Source organism: Notolepis coatsorum (genome assembly GCF_963971535.1).
Source record: "Notolepis coatsorum genome assembly, chromosome: 18".
In the NCBI taxonomy this organism is placed as follows: domain Eukaryota; kingdom Metazoa; phylum Chordata; class Actinopteri; order Aulopiformes; family Paralepididae; genus Notolepis; species Notolepis coatsorum.
The window spans coordinates 23439314-23460145 of record NC_140182.1 but is presented as its reverse complement, the minus strand read 5'-3'; the positions used below and the strand labels follow the sequence as shown (position 1 = coordinate 23460145).

The 20832-nt window shown below is 41.2% G+C and overlaps 1 protein-coding gene across 1 annotated transcript in view; it reads right to left on the bottom strand.

Moving 5' to 3' along the window:
* The window catches only part of phf21ab (PHD finger protein 21Ab), a 77441-nt gene that overhangs the window by 40401 nt on the left and 16208 nt on the right, over positions 1 to 20832 (bottom strand). Inside the window, exons 4-5 of the mRNA XM_084335106.1 lie at positions 17792 to 17824; positions 15362 to 15427 (exon numbers count right to left, since the gene is read on the bottom strand). Of these exons, the coding sequence (XP_084191232.1) occupies positions 15362 to 15427; positions 17792 to 17824 (99 nt within the window). The remainder of the gene's footprint in view (positions 1 to 15361; positions 15428 to 17791; positions 17825 to 20832) is intronic.

The window sequence follows — 20832 nt, the reverse complement described above, 5'->3', positions numbered from 1 at the left end:
TTAAAGGGGAACTATCTTATAAATGGCTTTTTTCAGTGTTTACCATTGTTTCTTAGCTATGTGGACTTATATTAATAGGATATATGTCTCTAATTCTCATATTGGCGAATTCTTCCAATTCTCCTCTCACAATATTCACCCTCACTGAACTGAGTCATCTGAAAATGTGCATATCTGTGATGTCAGAGATTTCTCAGCTGCATAATAATGTGGCAGTTGATGTGGCAGTTGGCACCAGGCCACACAGTGGTTGGAGCCCAGCCTCAAAACGGCTTAAGATCTTGAGGTAGAAAAATGCGGTTTTCAGTACTCTATTAGAAATACAAAACAATGCATTTTTTTTGAAAAAAACCTAGGTGTTCCATAGACTCACAGGAATTGTGTAAAAGTGCCCAAATAGTGAAAGAAATAGTAAAATAGTTCCCCTTTAACATTTTTTAAATAAACATTTTTTTTAAATGGCTAAAAGTGATTTTGTAATTTTGCAACCGTGGGTCTCACAGGGTACTTTTAACCCTGTGAGGCCCAAATAAAAAAGACATTAGCAACTTCAGAGGCCAGAGGGTGAGACCTATAAACACATGAAGGGTGTCGTGACTGAAAAAAAAGGTTGAGAAACGCTGGTATATGGTGTGGCTCTTTGTGGTACCACAGTCATTTTTTTGTGGCTCTTAGTCTCTGACTGGTTGGCCACCCCTGCTGTATTGGCTTGACTTCCAGATTTGTTTAAGTCTTATGAAGGTTGTGTATGCTTTGTTAATCCGGTTTTGGATGTCCTTACTTGCTCCCCCATCATGGTGAATGATGCTTCCAAGGTATGTGAAATTATCTGAATTTTCCAAGACCTGTTCTTCTATTGTTATATGTGTTGGTGTATTGGTGTTGATGGGCATGACTTTGGTTTATAATCAGTCCAACTTGATGGCCATAGTGTTGGAGTCTGTCTGTCTTTTCCTGGAGATGTGTGTGTGTATGTGACAGAAGGGCTAGGTCATCCGCAAAGTCAATGTCTTCAATGGTGGAATAGAGGGTCCAACGAATCCCTCTTGCCTTGTCTTCTGTGGTTCTCCTCATAACCCAGTCTATTGTAAGGTTGAAAAGTAATGCAGACATCACACATCCTTGGCGGACTCCGGATCCTACTTCAAAACTGGTGGTGCTTGTTCCCACAGTGCAAGAAAAGCCTGTGTAGAACAGTTTGATGACATTTACTGTGGGAGGGGATTCCATAGCTTCTCATGATCTTCCAGAGACTATCACGGTGGATGCTGTCAAAAGCCTTCTGGAAGTCGATGAAGTTTATGTAGAGCCGTCGTTGCCATTCACTGCACTGCTCGAGTGAAGATCTGGTCGACACATCCCTTTCCTTTCCTAAAACCGGCTTGTTCATCACGGAGTACTTTGTCAACTGCTGATGTAATATGGTGTATAATGACTTTACAGAATATTTTGCTGGAAACAGAAAGAAGTGTGATTCCCCTCCAGTTGTTACAATCAGATAGTGTGCCTTTCTTTGGAACCTTAATGATCATTCGTTTTGTCCAGTCTGATGGTATCTTCCCTTCCACCCAGATGTTGGTGTATAGTGGGAGTAGGATGTTTGCAGTTAGCTCCGGATCAACTTTAAAGAGTTCCGCGTTTAGGTTATCAGCGCCTGGGGATTTTCCGTTTTTGAGTGTTTGAATGGCTTGGATGATTTCTATTTTTGTTGGTGGGTTGATGTTAATGTCCAGATCTTCTACGGCCTCTTGTGCTTCTATTGGGTATAGAGGGGGATCTCTGTTGAGAATCTCTCTGAAGTGTTCTGTCCAGCGATCTTCTTGTTATTTTTCTGTGGTGAGTAATTGCCCTCGTTTGCTTTTGATATGTTTGGTGTTTCTGAATTTTCTTCCACATATCAGGTTCGTGATTTTGTAGACTGGATGCTGCTTTTTCGGCTGCGCTTGCCAGCTCTTCTAGGTAGGCTCTCTTGTCCCTACTTACTAGCCTTTTCACTCGTTTATTGGTATTTTGGTACTGGATTTGAAGTTCTTGTTTGATCCTGGATGATTTGGTGTTATTTATTCTGAATTTTAAGTTCCTTCTCTCTTCAATGGTCTTCCATGATTCATTACTGATCCATTCTTTATGCTGTTTTTTTCTGTGTCCAATCGTTTTCTTGCTGGTTTCTTTGACTGTTAGATCCTGATCAAACTGGCCAGTATCACGTCTTCGTCTGTTTGGCCCTCCATCCAATTCCTCTGCGTTGTGTCATTTTAATGGTCCCGACGTCTCTATACTGGCTGATAAGATCCTTATCTCTCCCAATTAGTACAATCCGCAAACCATAATAATTCTCCACCTCCGTAAGAATCAGACACTTCGACAACGTGAAATACCTTACAAGGAAAAGCGTGGTTTTATTTGATAAACAGAAACCTCAGCTCAGATGTTAACAGATTGTATTGTCCTTGAAGAGTCTATTCTAATGATCTTTCGGTGTGTTCATCTATCGTCCTTTTGTTATTCAGTCCAATAGTGTTCAGGCCTGGTCTTTAGCCTAACCCTCCTCGCGTTAGCCAAAGCTAATGATGATGTGGCATTCTCCCCCCCCCCCCCCCCTCCTCTCTGTGATGAGAGGAGAGAGTGTCTTCTGTGTGATCTCAGTCCTACTCGCTCTTGGTCTGCTCTAGTCTGCCTTACACCCGGAAACACCGTTCGACTTATAGATCCTCGCCGTAGCAACGATAGCCCACCCCTTTCTGGTTGTCATGTGCCGCGTTGTCATGACAACTGCGTTAATAACCTTTACACACATTTCAAAGCGTTTCATTCACTGTTGCATTACCTCGCCCTGTACCGCTCCGTTATCTTTGTTCTTACAAGGAATTCAAAACATTCTCTCGCTGGCAGTGTGCCTCACAAGAATCACCCTGCTCTACTGAACCACCGTCTCCTGCTTCCATGCACATTTCGATCTCACCGTTTTAGCTGTGGTCATCTCCCCCCCAATCTATACATCACATACATTGAAAAAGCACCCCAAATCCTTCAGTACGTTTCAACAATATTTTCCCAATGCTTGTCGATGTCAATCCAATCAACATCATCCTTTGTAGTACTGGAGAGAGCTTGGTATCTGTTCCGGAGTTGTATTGTGAATTTCTTCTTTATTGACGGGTCTTTCAACATGCAAACATCAAATCTTGGGGACCCTTTGGGTGTCGGTCCTGTTCTTTTCAACCTCAGTTTGATATCTGCTGTTATAAGGTGATGGTCGCTGGAGACATCTGCTCCTCTCCTCACTTTGACATCGCTCAATGAGCGTCTCCATTTGCCATTGATCATCAAGTGATCAATCTGGTTCTGGTCTTTCCCATTTGGTGAGAGCCATGGCAATTTGTGGCTGTTCTTGTGGGGAAACAGAGTGCCTCCAATAACCATGTTGTTTGATAGACAGAATGAAGCTAATCGCTCACCATTGTTGTTCATTACTCCACATCCATGTTTGCACATCGCTCTCTCATAGTTGGTGTTATCGCTGATAGCTCACAGCTAACTATAGTGTCCGATAGTTCACAGCTAACTATACCATCTGATAGCCCAAATGTAACTATAGCATCTGATAGGTCACAGCTAACTATACCATCTGATAGCCCACAGGTAACTATAGCATCTGATAGGTCACAGCTAACTATACCATCTGATAGCCCACAGGTAACTATAGCATCTGATAGGTCACAGCTAACTATACATCCCTAGTGTCCTTGGGGGAGGGGGGGGGGGAGAAATAAAAGAAAATGCTCTTTCATTTTATAGGCAGTTTCTCTCTTGCTCTCCAAACGAGATTTTTTTTCAGCTCCTCTGTGCAAAACGGGAGATTCAGCAAATCCCTCTTTCCCCCCATCGTTCATGCTAGAGCCTGTTGGCAGTTTTGCAAGGAGCAGTTACAGTGAGAAGCTAGGAATCTGGTCAGACACTCTGCCAAGAAGACTATTTCCATGTTAATCAAGAGTCACTTAAACAACAGTGGAGGAGGTAGTGGGGGTTGGGAGGTAGTGGGGATTGGGAGGAGGTAGTGTGGGTTGGGAGGAGGTAGTGGGGGTTGGGAGGTAGTGGGGATTGGGAGGAGGTAGTGTGGGTTGGGAGGAGGTAGTGGAGGTTGGGAGGAGGTAGTCGGGGAAGGATTTGAGAGGAGGTAGTTGGGGGGAACAAAACCCTGTCCTGTGGGTGTTTTGGATTTGTAGTTAGTCTACTGATGCAGGGAGGATAGGAGGCCAGGGTACACCTGTCCTGCGGGCAGTGTTGGGAAAGTTCACTTTCTACATGAACTAGTTCAGTTCACAAATTTTTAAATGAACTAGTTCAGTTCATAGTTCATAATTCAAAGTTCATGGTTTCAAAAATGAACTAGTTTATAGTTGTTTTTTCAATACATTGCTGTGAGCTATTATTTGTAAAAATGATTGCCACAACCCATATAGAACCACACACAATCAGAATACAGGCATTTCCATCACACTGATTATTATCAGTGTTTCCCCCATCATTGCCATGAAGGGGCGGCCCGCGTTGCGCATAACGGCACGAACACACCGACCGCGGGCGTGAGGCGGGCAAGCCATCAGCGCTTCATTTTCGCTCCCATGTTAACGGGTGTCGCTGTTCACACCGGCCACGGGCGGGCAGGCGCCTCGGGGGCGAGAAGGGAATTTTTTCCGCTTCGGTTGGAATTTGAGGTGTGCGCCACGCGCATTTTCACAGAAATACTCAATATCTGCATTATTACCACACATATAGATGTTGTTCAACCAGCTAATCAATGTCAACTATTGTTATGAATAATTTCAATAGATTATATGTGCGGCTGGGTGGCTCAGCGGACATTGCACTCGTCACCAACGCAAAAGACACCGGGTTCGACTCCGGCTGTCTGCGTTGCCTCCGGTCGATGGGTGGTAATCTGGACGTTGTGGACAGCGACTCCTACAGGTCGGTTGGGGGACGCCTGCACAGCAGAGACAGGTAATGGCGGGGGTAGGGTGAGCCTCCCACACGTTACACCTCGCCAATGAGAGTCCGCGCTGGCAGGTGAAAAGATGCGACAGGCTGCCTCCACATGTACAAGATACAAGAGTTTTATTAGTCACGGCATACAGGTATAGTGAAATGCGGGGGGTCTTGCCCGCAACGATGTGCATAATACAATAGTAATAATATATAATAAGAATCCAACCAAGAGCGACATTGTGCAATAAACAAGTAAACAAAGTAGGGCATATCGGTATCTGTACATGAGTTATTAATTTATGTGGTAGTGCAGTACACTGTTAGCTACGGATGAGGCACTGGGTCTTTATGTACACTGCTATACAATGCTATATTATACAATCTCAAGCTCTACTATACTATTCTTAAAGGATAACTCCACTATTTTGGGAAATTAGCTTATTTAACATCTTCCCTGGAGTTAGACAAGAAGATGCATACCTTTTTTGTCTCTGTGCGTGCATTTTAGCTTTGGGAATAGATGCTCCGTTAGCATAGCTTAGCTTCATCACTGGAAGTGAGGCAGGACAGTAGCCTTACAGTGCCTTACAGTGTATTGCAAGGTCTGACATTGACCAAACTTGATATGCATGACCTTGGTGGGCTCTAGGTCAACTCCTGAAAAGGGGGTCAATGTCAGACCTTGCAATCAAAAGTTAGGGGCGCACTGAAATTATGGCAAGGGTTATTAGCCCCCTAACTTTTGATTGCAAAGTCTGACATTGACCCCCTTTTCAAGAGTTGACCTAGAGCCCACCAAGGTCATGCATATCAAGTTTGGTCAATGTCAGACCTTGCAATACACTGTAAGGCTACTGTCCTGCCTCTCTTCCAGTGATGAAGCTAAGCTATGCTAACGGAGCATCTATTCCCAAAGCTAAAATGCACGCACAGAGACAAAAAAGGTATGCATCTTCTTGTCTAACTCCAGGGAAGATGTTAAATAAGCTAATTTCCCAAAATAGTGGAGTTATCCTTTAAAGTGACCTTTCCTTCTGTAAAGTGTCCATAAGTGTGAGCGTGTGCAGCATGAGTGTGTGTGTGCTCATGTTAAAGTGGCTGCTAGTGTGTGAGCGTGTACAGTGTGTGTGTTGTGTGTGTGCTCATGTGTGCTTGTGCGTGGAGAGTTCAGTGTTCAAGGCTCTGATGGCCTTGGGGAAGAAGCTGAGCCGAAGTCTCTCTGTCCTCGTTACTGGTGTTCGCAGGCGTTTGCCTGACCGCAGCAGCATGAACAGGCTGTTGTTGGGGTGATGAGGGTCTTTCATTATCCTGCAGGCTCTGGATTTGCACCTCTTGTTGTATAGGACCTGCAGGGTTGGTAGTGCAATACCCATGGTACGCTCGGCTGAGCGCACCACTCTCTGTAGGGCCTTCTTGTCCTGTGCCGTGCTGTTGCCATACCTGGCAGTGATGTTTCCAGTCAAGATGCTCTCTACAGCTCCGGAGTAGAAGGACTGGAGTATCTTCCCAGATACTCTGAACTTCCTTAACTGTCTCAGGTGGTAGAGGCGCTGCTTCGCCTTTTTTACGACTGAGTCTATGTGTGTTGTCCATGTCAGGTCCTCTGAGATGTGGACCCCCAGGTACTTGAAGCTGCTCACCCTGTCCACGGTAGCCCCGTTTATCCTCAGTGGTGTGTGTATCGGAGGGGACATGTGATGCAAGGCTTCTATCCTCCCTACAACTGACCAGTGGGGGGCATATGCGAGCAACGTTCAAGACAGGGGAGGGGAGAATTGGCACAGCAAAATTGGGATGGGAGAAAAAATAGAAAAGGATAAAAAGTGGATACATTTTTTTTTAAATAGATTATATGTGAATATGGCCCTTTATGTAAAAAGTGAGGCAATCAACATTGTGTATAGGCTATTGAATGAAATTAAATCAATTCCTATAATATTTTCCCCCACTTGTCATGTCTTATAAACGTAATGCTTTATTTTACAATATTAACTTTTCCTTATTCAATTGATTACTTGTTTTTATATAGGCATTGTATTGATTTATTTAACCCCAAAATAAATAGGAGCACCAACAGTGGAAACTATGAATTGAAAATGGGGGACCCTGATGTAAACAAGACAAACATCTTTCTCTGGGGGGCTCTCTAGTAGCACACCATGTATGGCGCTGCGTCGCAAAGCGGCCGTCCCGGGTTCGCTTCCCACTCCCGGTGACTTCCATTTGTCGCATGTCTTCCCCGCCTCTTCTCCCGTTCATCCTCTCCTCATCTGTCGGTCATGTCTGACCATGAAAAAGCGATAAACGCTAAAAAAAAATCTTTAAACATCTTTCTCTGGTCTGCATCCCCATAACAAGTGTGTATTGATCCGTACTGTATTGTACCCATTCTGCAATCTGTTAAATAAAGTTCTCATTCATTCATTCACACTATCATCCCAATGTGCAGAACATCCCTTGGCCAATCCAGCTTCTCATTTAAGGGTGCACATTTCTGGAATGCATTACCAGATGGACTGAAACTATCTGACCATTTTAACAATTACAGAATAGAACACTGGAACTGGAAAAAATAATCTTCAAAACGGGGACTGACTTCGCATATAGACTAGGCATTTACTGTACAGCTGTTCCAATGTAAATGTTCCGCTCTGAAGTCGGTGTGGACGGCCACGCAAGCTGTTCTCGCACGAAACCCGCGCACGCCTCTCGTCTGTCCCAGGCGTTACGAGTCTCTCTCCGCGCGCAACACGCACACAACGAAACCTATGTGTGTGCGCGCCCATCCCAAATCTGGCACAGTATTGAACGAAGTTATACTGTGCCGAGAATGAACGCGTTCACAATTACATTAATCTAATTCTAGCGGAAATACAGCAGTCGGTTCACGTTCGCCCAAAATATGAATGAGTTCATGAACGATCGTTTCAATAACAAAGCTAACTAGAATGTTTTGTTATGGTGATTCAGTTTCAATTTGATTTGATTTGATTTTATTAGGGATCCCCATTAGCTGGTGCGATAGCAACCAGCTAGTCTTCCTGGGGTCCACACACAAAAAAAAAACACAAAAACAATCACTATTGCAAAAAACTAAATTATTAAAAGTCAGTACAAACAATGCATAATGAACCTACTGTAACAATTAATATAGCTAAAATTACATTAGTGTAAAACAAAAACAAAAAATTACTTTACAGTGTTAAAAACAATTTAAAAACAATTTAAGATTATTTTAAAAAGTTAATCTACTGTAAATGCAGCAGAGGTTCCGAGGCAGGCCATTCCACAGAGTTAATGCTCTAAAAATAAAAGATCTCCCCAGAGCGCTGGTTCTAGGACCTGGCAATTCAAGCTGCCCACTACTGGAACCTCTAGTGTAATGCTTGTGCACAGTATTACTAAAAACAATCTGATTATGTATAAAAACAGGAGTCTTACTGCTCATGACCAACTTGAACAGCACAAGTATATTAAAAGACAATCTATTTTCAACGTTAAGCCAAGAGAGGCGGGCATGCATACGGCTCACATTAGACCTTAGTGAGCAGCCCAGTACCAACCGTGCTGCCCTGTTCTGGACCACCTGGAGCTTCCTGAGGTCACCACTGGCAGCAGATGACCACATCGCAGAGCAATAGTCAAGATGACATAAAACTAAACTTTGCACTATCTGACATAAAAGGGGACGGGCAACAATAACAAAGCTAACTGGAATGTTTTGTTGTGGTGGTTCAGTTTCAATAACAAAGCTAACTAGAATGTTTTGTTGTGGTGGTTCAGTTTCAATAACAAAGCTAAATACACGTGAATGTGGGTGCTGCAAGGCGGCTGGGTGGCGCAGCGGCCTAAGCGCTCGTCACCAACGTGTGAGACACTGGTATCGAATCCGGCTGTCGGCGTTGCCTCCGGCTTGGCCGGCCGTCATACTGGCTCAATTGGCAGTCAGCGGGAGAGAAGCCGGTGGTTGGTAATCTGGTCGTTGTAAACAGCGACCCCTACAGGTCGGTCAGGGCGCCTGCACAGCGAGGAAGGGAGATGGCGAGGGTAGTGTGAGCCTCCCACACGTTACACCTCACCAATGAGAGTCCGCGCTGGCAGGTGAAAAGAAGTGGCTGGCTGACTCCGCATGTATCGGAGGGGACATCAACCCTCCCTAGACTGACCAGTGAAGAGGGCACATGCGAGCAACAACCAGGAAGGGGAGGGGGAAATTGGCACGACAACAAATTGGATGGGATAAAAAAAAAACAGAACAGGAGAAAAAGTGGATAAAAAAAAAGAATGTGGGTGCTGCAGTTTCTGCCCTTCCACACTGAAACGCAAACCCAGATATTAATAACACAAACGGGGCCAGCAGGGTCTTCAAAGGCTCTTATTTAGGGGCTGTTTACTTTTACAGTTCGTGAAATAATTTCTGCCTGAGAGATTGTATAATGTGGGCCGTTTTCCAACACTGGTGGCATAATGTGCATTCATTGGATTACATGAGTGAATAAAAACCAGAACCATCAATTAAAAAGATATTTGCCTAACTCATGAATGTCTAGTAGTTCTTGTATGCGTCGCCTATATGCTGATGTCTCTCTGTGTGTGGGAGCTCTCCATGCAGCACCGTAAGTGCGTTGGATGACAGCTCACAATTTTCATCATAACATTGTGTAAACAAGCTGTTCTAAACTCCGGTCCTCTGAGTCTGCTAGCTTTCTGTCTCAGGTAGCCTATTGCATTCCTCTAGTCATCCCAGGTCCGATTCAACCCCGATTAGTCTCACAGATTACTGTTGCCTAAATAGTACAGTGAATAATAGCAGATCCTGAATGAGAGCCAAAATCAGTAACTCCACTGACTCTGCCGACTGTGAGCCATCTAGGTCACGTCTCTGTGCGCGGGAGGAAGAGAAGCGTGTGTGATACAGCCTGGACGACGGCTCAAGATTCTCCTCAGGGTTCCCACAGACATTGCAAAATTCAATTCACGGACTTTCAAGTACTTTTCCAAGCACTATTTTTCAATTTAAAAGGGCATTTAAAAGGATACAATTCACTTTTAAATGCAGTTTTAAAATCTGATCCAATATTTATGGCTTAAAACCAATTTCCAACAATTAGTTACACTTTAGATACATTTTTTTATATTTCTTGATTCAGAACTATTTTATCATGGATGAACAAAACTTTCTATGCGAATGGTTGATTTGAATTTCAAGGAAGGAAAAAAAATGGGCTGTTTTCAAGGAATTCCAGACTGTAGGCTACGGTTTAATCCACGGTAGACGGTTTAATCCCACGGACGGTTTAATCCCACGGTAGACGGTTTAATCCCACGGTAGACGTTAGAAATAATGTTTAATCCCACGGTAGACGTTTAATCCCACGGTAGACGCCTCCTGCGTTACACCTCTCCTAACAGTCCACAGACTCAACGAAGCGCACCCGAGCGTAGATTGCCTGGCGCCATTTGCTGTCCTTGCGTTTCAACAATGATCTCTCCCTCCATCATATTATCATCATCATAGCTACACCCATTTTATTATTTTACAGATTCAACTTCTTAAAAAAACAGTTGCAATGCACCGTGACAAGAGAAATAGATTTAGATAAACAAATTAAAAAGAGACTAATCATTCATCACCAATTGCAGCACAAAAACACATTTCATTTTGGGGAAACTTGCCTCTTAGAACATAGAACATAGACAGCGCTACTAAGAGGCAAGTTTCCCCAAAAATGAAATGTTCATGTCCTTTGAAAAGGGCCATGCAAATTCATCATCTCAAAACTTTGCTTACAGGAACACGGCAACATTATGGGAAATACAGATACCGTTTCTCCAGAGGCAGACAAGAAGATAAAATATACCAATCCCCTCTCTGTGCGTTCAGTAGAAATCTATCCGGCTACAAGCTAGCCTAGCACAGCACAAATAAATGGAAGCGGATATGGACCACTAGCCTAGTTGTTGGCCAAAAACACACCTCACTGAGTTTTAAGCTAGGCTAGTGGTCTATATCCACTTCCATTCATTTGTGCTAAGCTAGGCTAGCTTGTAGCCTAGTGTGTGTGTGTGTGTGTGTGTGTGTGTGTGTGTAGTGCGTGTATGACGTGACGCCTATTTTTTCTGTCCCACTGAATTTCTTACCTTAAAAAAAAGTCATAAAAAGATTACATGTATCTCTAATACCTTCCCCATATACAGACCCACTCTAACTCCTCCAAACATTTGAGTTATTGGTTATTGGCGACCGTCCAGCATTGACTTCTATTTGGACAACTGGCTTAAAATCACTTTAAATCTATTTAAATATTTCCCTTGCCCTATTTGGCATAATTTCAAACATGTTTTGCATTCATTGACAAAATTATGAAGCATTTGCACATATACTTCCATCATAATATACAAACGAATGTTGTCCGCATATGTTAATTTTATGAAATATCATCTGGGGCGACCATCAAGAAAACACAATTGTGGGACGTTTAACCTATTTTCTAGATGGCACAAACAAGCAAACAGAAGACTGCTCACTACAGACAGTGGGTCAATGCAGACTATCTTGCCAGGAAAAGAGAGGTAAAAAAAAACTATAGGTAACATGCAGTATATCTTTCTCTGGTGTATTTCAAACTGTCATGTTAGTAGGATTAGGAATGACCTTTTCTGTAATATCTTGAACTTAAGTTTGTATGTAATTTAGCCCACCAGAATTAGTATTACATTATACACTATTGTTTCAGCGAGAAGAAAACAACAGGGCAAGATTCCAGTGAAGTCAGATGAGCTATCGGAGAGGGAGAAGGCTGCATCCAGAGGTTACAGGGAGAAGGAAAAAGATGGAAAAGGCGATGCTGGACCTGACACCACCATCCATGGAGAACACTCCACCAGTTCTGGCTGGTGTAGAAGTAGAGAAGAGCAGCAGGGCAAGCTGTGGTGGATCCCCTACCTCTAAATGAGGATTTGAATCACTAACATTTACTTTGATTCTACAGTAGGTTTAACATCCCTTGAAACCATAGGTTATATATCCAGCTCATGATCAACAGTGACATATTTCAACAATAAATGTTCAGTGGATTGCACTGTGCAACATCTCCATTATAATCTGATCAAAGTTTGTTTCGTGTTTGATACATCTTTGGGGAATCTTGACTGTAGGAGCCAAAGCTATATTGTATTGTATGAATGTTTATATGTTTATTTTTATAACCTTACATTGAAACCGCATTAGGAATATTGATTGGATTTAGATAAAGTCATTGAACCGTCTTATTTGTCATAATAGAACATTCTAGAACATTTGTGATGTCACAGTATGATGTCATGATCAAACGTTCTGGAACATTTGTGATGTCACAGTATGATGTCATGACAGAACGTTCTAGAACATTTCTGATGTCACAGTATGATGTCATGATCGGACGTTCTGGAACATTTCTGATGTCACCGTATGATGACATAACCGAACATTAATAATTTAACTAAATGTAAAAAATATTCTTCTTATTCTAGGTGTTCAGGTTGCCTGATTTGTTAAAACATGCACATGTACCTCAATTTGAAATGCCTGCAGTTTACCATGAGATAATATAAAAGGAACTAGGGATGGCACCAATCCGATACTCAGTATTGGTCCGATACTGGCCAAATTCACAGGATTGGATATCGGAAAAACAGGAAGTATTTTCCGATCCGATACAGGCCGTAAAGCATGCCATCACGTGAACAGTAGTAGCGTGACAACAACGTTAGCATTAGCTAAACGTAAGTCAACTTGTTAGCAGTGTGCCGCGATCATGTCAGCTGTGTGGAGTTATTTTAAGCTCAAAGAAGAAAAAGGCAAAACAGCCTGTGGTGTTATGCTAATGTGTGTGCATTAATACGACACAGAGTACAGGCCACCGTACTGGGGTCACAGACAGGTACGCAGGGCAGAGTAAACTAAGAGCGGATAATAACGGACCTGTATGGTGGAGCTAACAGAATGAAGACACGCGGAATAACACGACACAGCCAAGTGTAATATCTGCGACGCAAGTATTTCTAGGGGTGGCAGCAACACTGGAAACTTCAACACCACACAACACTTGCAGATTAATCATGGAATTATGCCGAGTTCATATGTGCAACGAATGCCAAGAGGAAAAGTTTTGTCGCAGCAGCTAACATAGCTGGAAACCATTCAGAAGCGAGAGAAACTCCCTGCAGACAGTAACAAAGCAAAGCTGAAGAAAACCGAGAAAATAACCACATTTATTGTGCTGGACGACCAGCCCCTTTCTGTTGTTGAAAATGTAGGTTTCCGACGCTTAGCCTCACTTCATGTTGCCAAACCATCATTATCTCTGACACGGCTATCTCAAATAAGTACAATGTTGCGTTTCTTTTTCAAATGTAGCCAAGAGTAAAGACCCTAACCCTATCAAAACAGCAGTCAAAGTGTATATTTTCAGCACTATGTTTGTTTACCAATGATCCACGCATTGTACTGGTAAACAGAAGTTTTAGACGTGAGGACAGGAAGCCGCCATGAAATTGCTGTAGTCTTATTAATGTATTAACTAAATAATTTGAACAAAATAAAAAGCAGCAGCACTATTGCATAACTGAGTCATGTGTGGTATGTATTTCTTCCTTTAGGAGAGTTTTTGATGTTTTATAGATGGCTAGGTTAAACACAGGTTTTAGTTTTTTAAGAGAGTATCGGATGGGTGTCGGTATTGGCAGATACTCAAGGCTGTGATATCAGTATCGGACATGAATGTGGTATCGTGCCATCCCTAAAATGAACTGATACAACTGTGTTGTAGTTGTTTAGCGTTGATTTCATCCATGCAACTATGTTGGTGGTTATTGTTTATTGACTATAGAACTGTGTTGGTGTTTAATTTTTATTCCATACATACAACTGTTTACCTTTTATTATTGACTTAAATTGTTAATCCCTGTCCAATGTGACTACCATCACAAAAGTGATGCTACTTAACCCACCTTCTCGCTCTCATACATTGACAAAACCAATGATGATATGAGGACATGAAAATGGACATTTGTGAAATGTTCAAGTTCCTGAAGCATGTAATGTGTATTGCACTTTAACTTTTTGAATGTTTAATGTTTTTAACATTTGTGATATTTGAATGTTCCTGACGAAGCTTGTAACCTACCGTGCCAAATGATTGACGGAGCTAGAACCCCGGGAGTCGGTGTTGTATTTGTACAACACTGTGTACTTCGGCGCACATCTCACATATCGGCATGTAACTCGAGAACCGCTGAACGGATTGTGTCACCTGAAATGGCTATCGACAGGCAACAAATAGGGCTTTAATTCGGTATATATATTGTATTAAAATATATGCACACCCAAGCCGGTAGAGGTCGCCAAAATGCAGGTGGGAAAATCTTCCTCAAGATTTTGCAATATTTGAATGAATTGAAGAATATTTTTGTTGACCACTTGAAAAGATTGTAATAAAAACATTGTTCAGTTTTCTTTTGTCTGAACTGCATTGTGTAACATTTTAAATAGACTTTTAACTACTCTCATCATTTGGGGCGACCATTTGTCATGCGGGGTAACCAATGATTGTCAATAACTGTACTAAATTCAAAATATAATATCCATCAGTTTTGGCTCAAATATTAATCACTGGTATATCCACTGCTTAAGTGGATACTATCTGTACACATTTTAAATCAGTTTTATGGGTTTTAGAGCATATGGGTATTGTAACTGCATTACGAGGGAGACACTGCCATTATAGAATAAACTTGTGAAATCATGGTTTACAAAAAATTAAAGGGCACACAAGCCTGTCTTTCTTAAGATGTATATTTAATTACTGATACCCGTTAAAATATTAGTAATGTTAAGGAAATATATTAATTTTGAGATAAATTACGGTCGCCCCAAATGACTTTTATTAAGGCCATGTCCTATTAATTCAACTTTAAAAACACTAAAATCTCTTAATTTGGGTTTTTTGCATAAATGCATGTATACACTACATTCCAAATGTTTGAAAAATCGCCAAATATATCCTTATTTTTTGTATTTAAAAATTGGCCTATTGAAAAGTATTATCCGTCAATGACCCACGTGTGTATGTGTGTATGTGTGTACGTGTGTAAGTGTGTATGCGTGTGTATGTGTGTGTATGTATGCGTGTATGTATGTGTGTGTGTGTATGCGTGTGTGTATGTATGCGTGTATGTATATGTGTGTGTATGTATGCGTGTATGTGTGTATGCGTGTGTGTATGCGTGTGTGTATGTGTGTATGCGTGTGTGTATGTGTGTATGTGTGTGTTGGTTTCTTCATATATAGGTCAGTGTGAAACGCTGCTGTCAGAGACGGCTCCTGAAATACCTGCTTCTCGCTGAGCGCCGTGATCTTGGCTTGAAGTTCATGGAGCTGCTTCTTCAGGTCGGCGTTCTGCAAAACATGGCAGGAGGAGCGGCGTTACATGATTATCACATGTCCTCCTCACAACAGAACATGTTAGTTACATCATGTCGGATTATCACATGTCCTCACAACAGAACACGTTAGTTACATGTCTGATGATTTGATTTGATCTTTATTTCTCTCGAACAACCATAAACACAAACTTGAAATAATAAAAAAAAAAAAAAAAAAAAAAAAAAAAAAAATGCAAATAAAATAAAATATATCTTCCTAGACATGGAAGCAATTGTCAACATAGCTCAAGACAAATGGTTTTGTTCGAGAAGGGACAGAAAGAAGCAAAGCTTATCTGGTCCTGCCCCTTCCTTACAATATCATATTAATATGTAAGTTATCTATCATATCAAAAATAATATACCTAGTATCCACTACAGCAAAAGATAAATAAATTATTACAAAAATACTAGTTCACATTATTTTCAAGCTCCTCTAACTTATACTTGTCCAAGAATTCCTGTTTATATCTGCATTTAAACATTTCAATAGTACTTGTTTTTATTGCTACATCAATTATCACATGTCCTCCTCACAACAGAACACGTTAGTTACACGTCTGATCATCACATGTCCTCCTCACAGCAGAACATGTTAGTTACATGTCTGATTATCACATGTCCTCCTCACAGCAGAACATGTTAGTTACATGTCTGATTATCACATGTCCTCCTGACAGCAGAACATGTTAGTTACATGTCTGATTATCACATGTCCTCCTCACAACAGAACATGTTAGTTACATGTCTGACTATCACATGTCCTCCTCACAACAGAACATGTTAGTTACATGTCTGACTATCACATGTCCTCCTCACAACAGAACATGTTAGTTACATGTCTGATTATCACATGACCTCCTCACAACAGAACCATAGGGTTAAGGTTGAAAATCAGCAACGTTTATTTAGTCATTTTCCCATTAATTTCAGATCTCAGTTTGTGAGAAAATGTAGTTAATATGTTCTTGTTCTACTTGCAGGGAAGCACTGCACTCTGACCACCTGGTGCTTTCTCCTTTACATGCATGTATCCTACTCTGAAGAGAGGGTGAGATACCAGAGTGATATACACATCATTCAAGATGATGTCATTGTCCATTTGTCTACACAAAAACGTTTCTCGTCCATTCGGACTTCAATGTGGTGTCGAATGTCACCCAAGTTACCAAACATATATCTGCTTACCTTTTTTTTTTTTTTGGCGAGGTCATTGTCGCAAAATAATTGACAGAGAGTTTAGAACACCGCCTCGCCGAGGTGTTCTTTAAACGTAGTGAAGGTAAATTATTTTGCGACAATGACCGAGTATAGCTATACATTATCCCGCTTATTACATGGCTAACTTACTAACAATATACCTAATTCATTTTACACCATCGACAAGACGAGATCAAATGCAGACGCAGTTCTGTTCTGTCGCTCCGCTGTCATCGCCGGCAGCTTCGCCAGCAGCCGGCAGGTGTGTCTGATTGGCTGCACTGATGCAGTGTGTGTCAGTGGGCTTGATTGCTACAGCTGCGCACAGCGGTCATTATTGCTCGGCAGAGGGCCGTTATCGAGTATTATTACATGGCGTTTTCACATTCGCCGAAATGCTTGCTTGTGATTGGTCAACAGCCCCCCGACTGCGGTCATTATTTTTCAATAATGACCGCAGATTTTTCAATAATGACCGCAGAGCGCAGCTGTTCGCAATCAAGCCCACTGACACACTGTTTCAGTGCAATTAGACACTGCCGTGCCGGCGATGACGGGGGCGGAGCGACGAGCAGAACACAGCGGAGCCAGAACACAGAGGCTGCCCGCGATAATAATAATCACTTTATTTGGGCTGACAGAGCCACAGAACAACTGCGATTTGTCAAATGAATTAGGTATATTGTTAGTAAGTTAGCCATGTAATAAGCGGGATAATGTATAGCCTACTCGGTCATTGTCGCAAAATAATTGACCTTCACTACGTTTAAAACACCTCGGCGCGGCGCCTCGGTATTTTAAACTCCGTGTCGGTCAATTATTTTGCGACAATGACCTCGTAGGCATACATTATCCCTTACATAACGGACCTCTGACGAGCGCTATTGACCAATCACAATCAAGCATTTCGGCGAATGTTAAAACGCCATGTAATAAAGGAGGATAATATATAAAAGTTCCTTTACTTAAAGGTAGAATCTGTAACGTGATCAAAGTGGCAGAACTAGCTTGAAAACCACAGAGGAAGAGGCATGCTAATCATATTCTCTGGGCTTTTCTCTGAGTCAAACTGAACCATTATATAAGAAAAACAAACAGCATGATATATTTTTGACGTAATGATGTAATAGACGTTTACCTGCGGGTCCTGTTTCATTTGGGCAACCAGTTTCTGTTGGCAGAACAGAGGAGAAGTCAAGAACACTTAGGGACAGAGTGACATCTACAGGCGGCAGATAGGAACTGCAGGACAAGGGCACCAGCCCACACATGCATTATTTCTGATGGAGAACATAATTTTCATGACAAACGCACATGGAAATCATTAAGGAAATACATTCTCACACACACACATAAATTGTACTACAATGAAACCTATCATTGGAGATATATCCCTTCTACACCACTGATAAAGACTGCAAAACCTCTTCCAAGAACGAAACCAATACAAACTGTTTTTGTCTTTAAGAAATATGCAGCTTTTAATACACCATTTCTATGAAAACACTCTGCTTTGGATTAATGTCATCAAAATCATTTTTACTATACCAACTGGCTACAAACGATCACGCTTTCATTCTACATTTACTGACATACATAGAAGGTCATTCATTTTAAATCGACAGTAGCAAATAAATCTAAACGGAGACAAAATAATGAAAAGCGAATAAATAGCACAATGCTGTGAATAGGACAAAGGTGTTCCCTAACCATAACACAGTAATAACAGTATCATTATAGTAGATGAAACAGAGGTGTGCTGAACATACTGCACTATTTTACTCTGTCTATTGCTTTTTATTACAGGTTCGAAACTGTCTGGTATTAAACTGTGTGGGTATCAAGTAAGAAAGACTGTCAGGCTTTAAATCTGTGTAGGACCCAGGTCTAGGACTGCGCCCTGAGAGAGGGAACTGCACCGTGAGAGAGAGGTTTGCCCTGAGTGGGAGGTTCGAAGGGTCAAAGTAGGTATCATCAAACAAGAGGGAAGAGCGTCAGGTTTTAAACTGTGGATACCAAAGAGAAGGTAAAGACGACTTTGAACTGTTAAACAGTAATCCAGAACTATTTTATTGCACTGTAAAAAAACTTATTTTATAGTATGTCTGCACTTTATGTGCTCATTTCATCATTCATGTCTTTCCTATTCTACTAAAACTGAATCAAACCATAAACAAGGTGGCCTGTTGGGATGTTAGATCCTAATGTGAAAAACTGTGATTTTATGTCTTCTCATTTTACCCTTGCTATTATTTTACTTATTTAAACTTTTATCTCTACGCCCCACTATCCACTGGGTGCATACTATGACCTTTATCGTGTTTTGTAACTACAGAAGCCTATTGGAACGTGAGGTTCTGATATGATTTGATTAATATATCTGCATTATTTTATCCCACTTTATGCTTTGCTCTTGCTGCTTGTTTTACACTGATTTTATGTCTTATTTCTTACTGATGTAAAGCACTTTGAACAGCAATCCCCTGTATGAAAGGTGCTATACAAATAAAGTTTTATGAACTTTTTTGAATTACATCCATTTTCAGAATTCATGTTATTCCTGTGGTCCAAGACGACCCAAAGATATTAGTGAACATAAACAACACTCATCCAAACACTAGAGTGCTAATGCTGATGCTAATGCTGATGCAATAGTTGACAGGAAATACAGTTGGGTCTAAACTGTTCCCTAGTAACAGAATTCCAGTGAAACCGTCTATAAAATGAAGCTCTTTTTGGTATAAAAAAAGAAAACAAACTTTCTGTGGCTCCACAAAATCAGTCTCCAAACTCAGTCTATGGAGCATCTCCAGACTTCATACCTGACGACGTGACATCGTTTGAGTATTAACACTTTGATTATTTCATGCCATGCGTTGAGTGCCAGCCACGAGAAATCTGGTTATTTTTTTTATTAGCGTGTCCCATATGTGTGTGTGTGTGTGTGCGCTGATCAGGAAATGGATAATCGATTTTTCAGCCCGCTTCTCTAGCGTGCATAAGTACACATATACTATCGATAATCTAGCGTTTATTTGAAAACTATTCATAAATAGGCCGAAAAATGACAACGTGTTTTGTCTATTCCACTAAAGGGCGGTTCCTGCATAATCTATTTTTTTCCCTGGAAGTTTAAAAAAACAAGCGTTTTTCAAAATGGTATAAACCAGAAATGTACAGATTAAAAAACAATCCGTTTCGACAATGTTGACTGCAAACAAGTCATTGATAAGCAACGGGCGTATTAGACACATAGCCATAATTTAAGATAGGGATGTCCCGATCCGATCACGTGATTTTCCGAAGATCGGGATCGGCAAAAAAATTTAAATAAAAAAATCTGCCATTTCTTTTAACTTTTTTTTTTATTCAACAAACATGACCATGTTCACGTCTTAAACTCATACTGAGGCCTTAGTTTTGGTTTTAAATTGCATATCATCATTCATTTATTTATTGTCACACAGAGCAGAAGAATTTTGCCAAAACAAACCAATAGTATCCAGCTACAGAACGGCAGAACAGCCAAACTCTGACCAAAATTTAAAAAAATTAAAAGAAAATGTGTATCCCAATTTCTCACATTACATTCACCCTGAATGTTGACGTTATCCATGTGAAAAGTTTACTTCATTCAAGCGAGGCATTGCAATCCTTGACATAAATCATTTGATGTATAATTAAATCAAAGGAAATGCGTTTGGGTCTGAGTGTGGCTGGTCTGCCATTCTGCAGCTGGATACTATTGGTTTGTTTTGGCAAAATTCTTCTGCTCTGTGTGACAATAAATAAATGAATGATGATATGCAATTTAAAACCAAAACTAAGGCCTCAGTATGAGTTTAAGACGTGAACATGGTCATGTTTGTTGATTTTTTTTTTTTTTCTTTTTTAAATTGGACCGGGAAAGATCGGTATCGGTAGATACTCAAAATCACATGATCGGGATCGGATCGGGAGCAAAAAAACGTGATCGGGACATCCCTAATTTAAGATATAGATGCGTTTGCAAATGTGCTCGCCCTCTCATTGAATAGAGCGCTGGCACTCAAGCGCTAATTCTAGCGACCCCTGCTGGCACTCTAAGTGTTAATGTGGGTGGTGCTCCCCTTTACACTTACATATCAGAAAATTATTTTTGGGGGATTTAAAAAAAAGGACAGAAGAACATTATTTTAC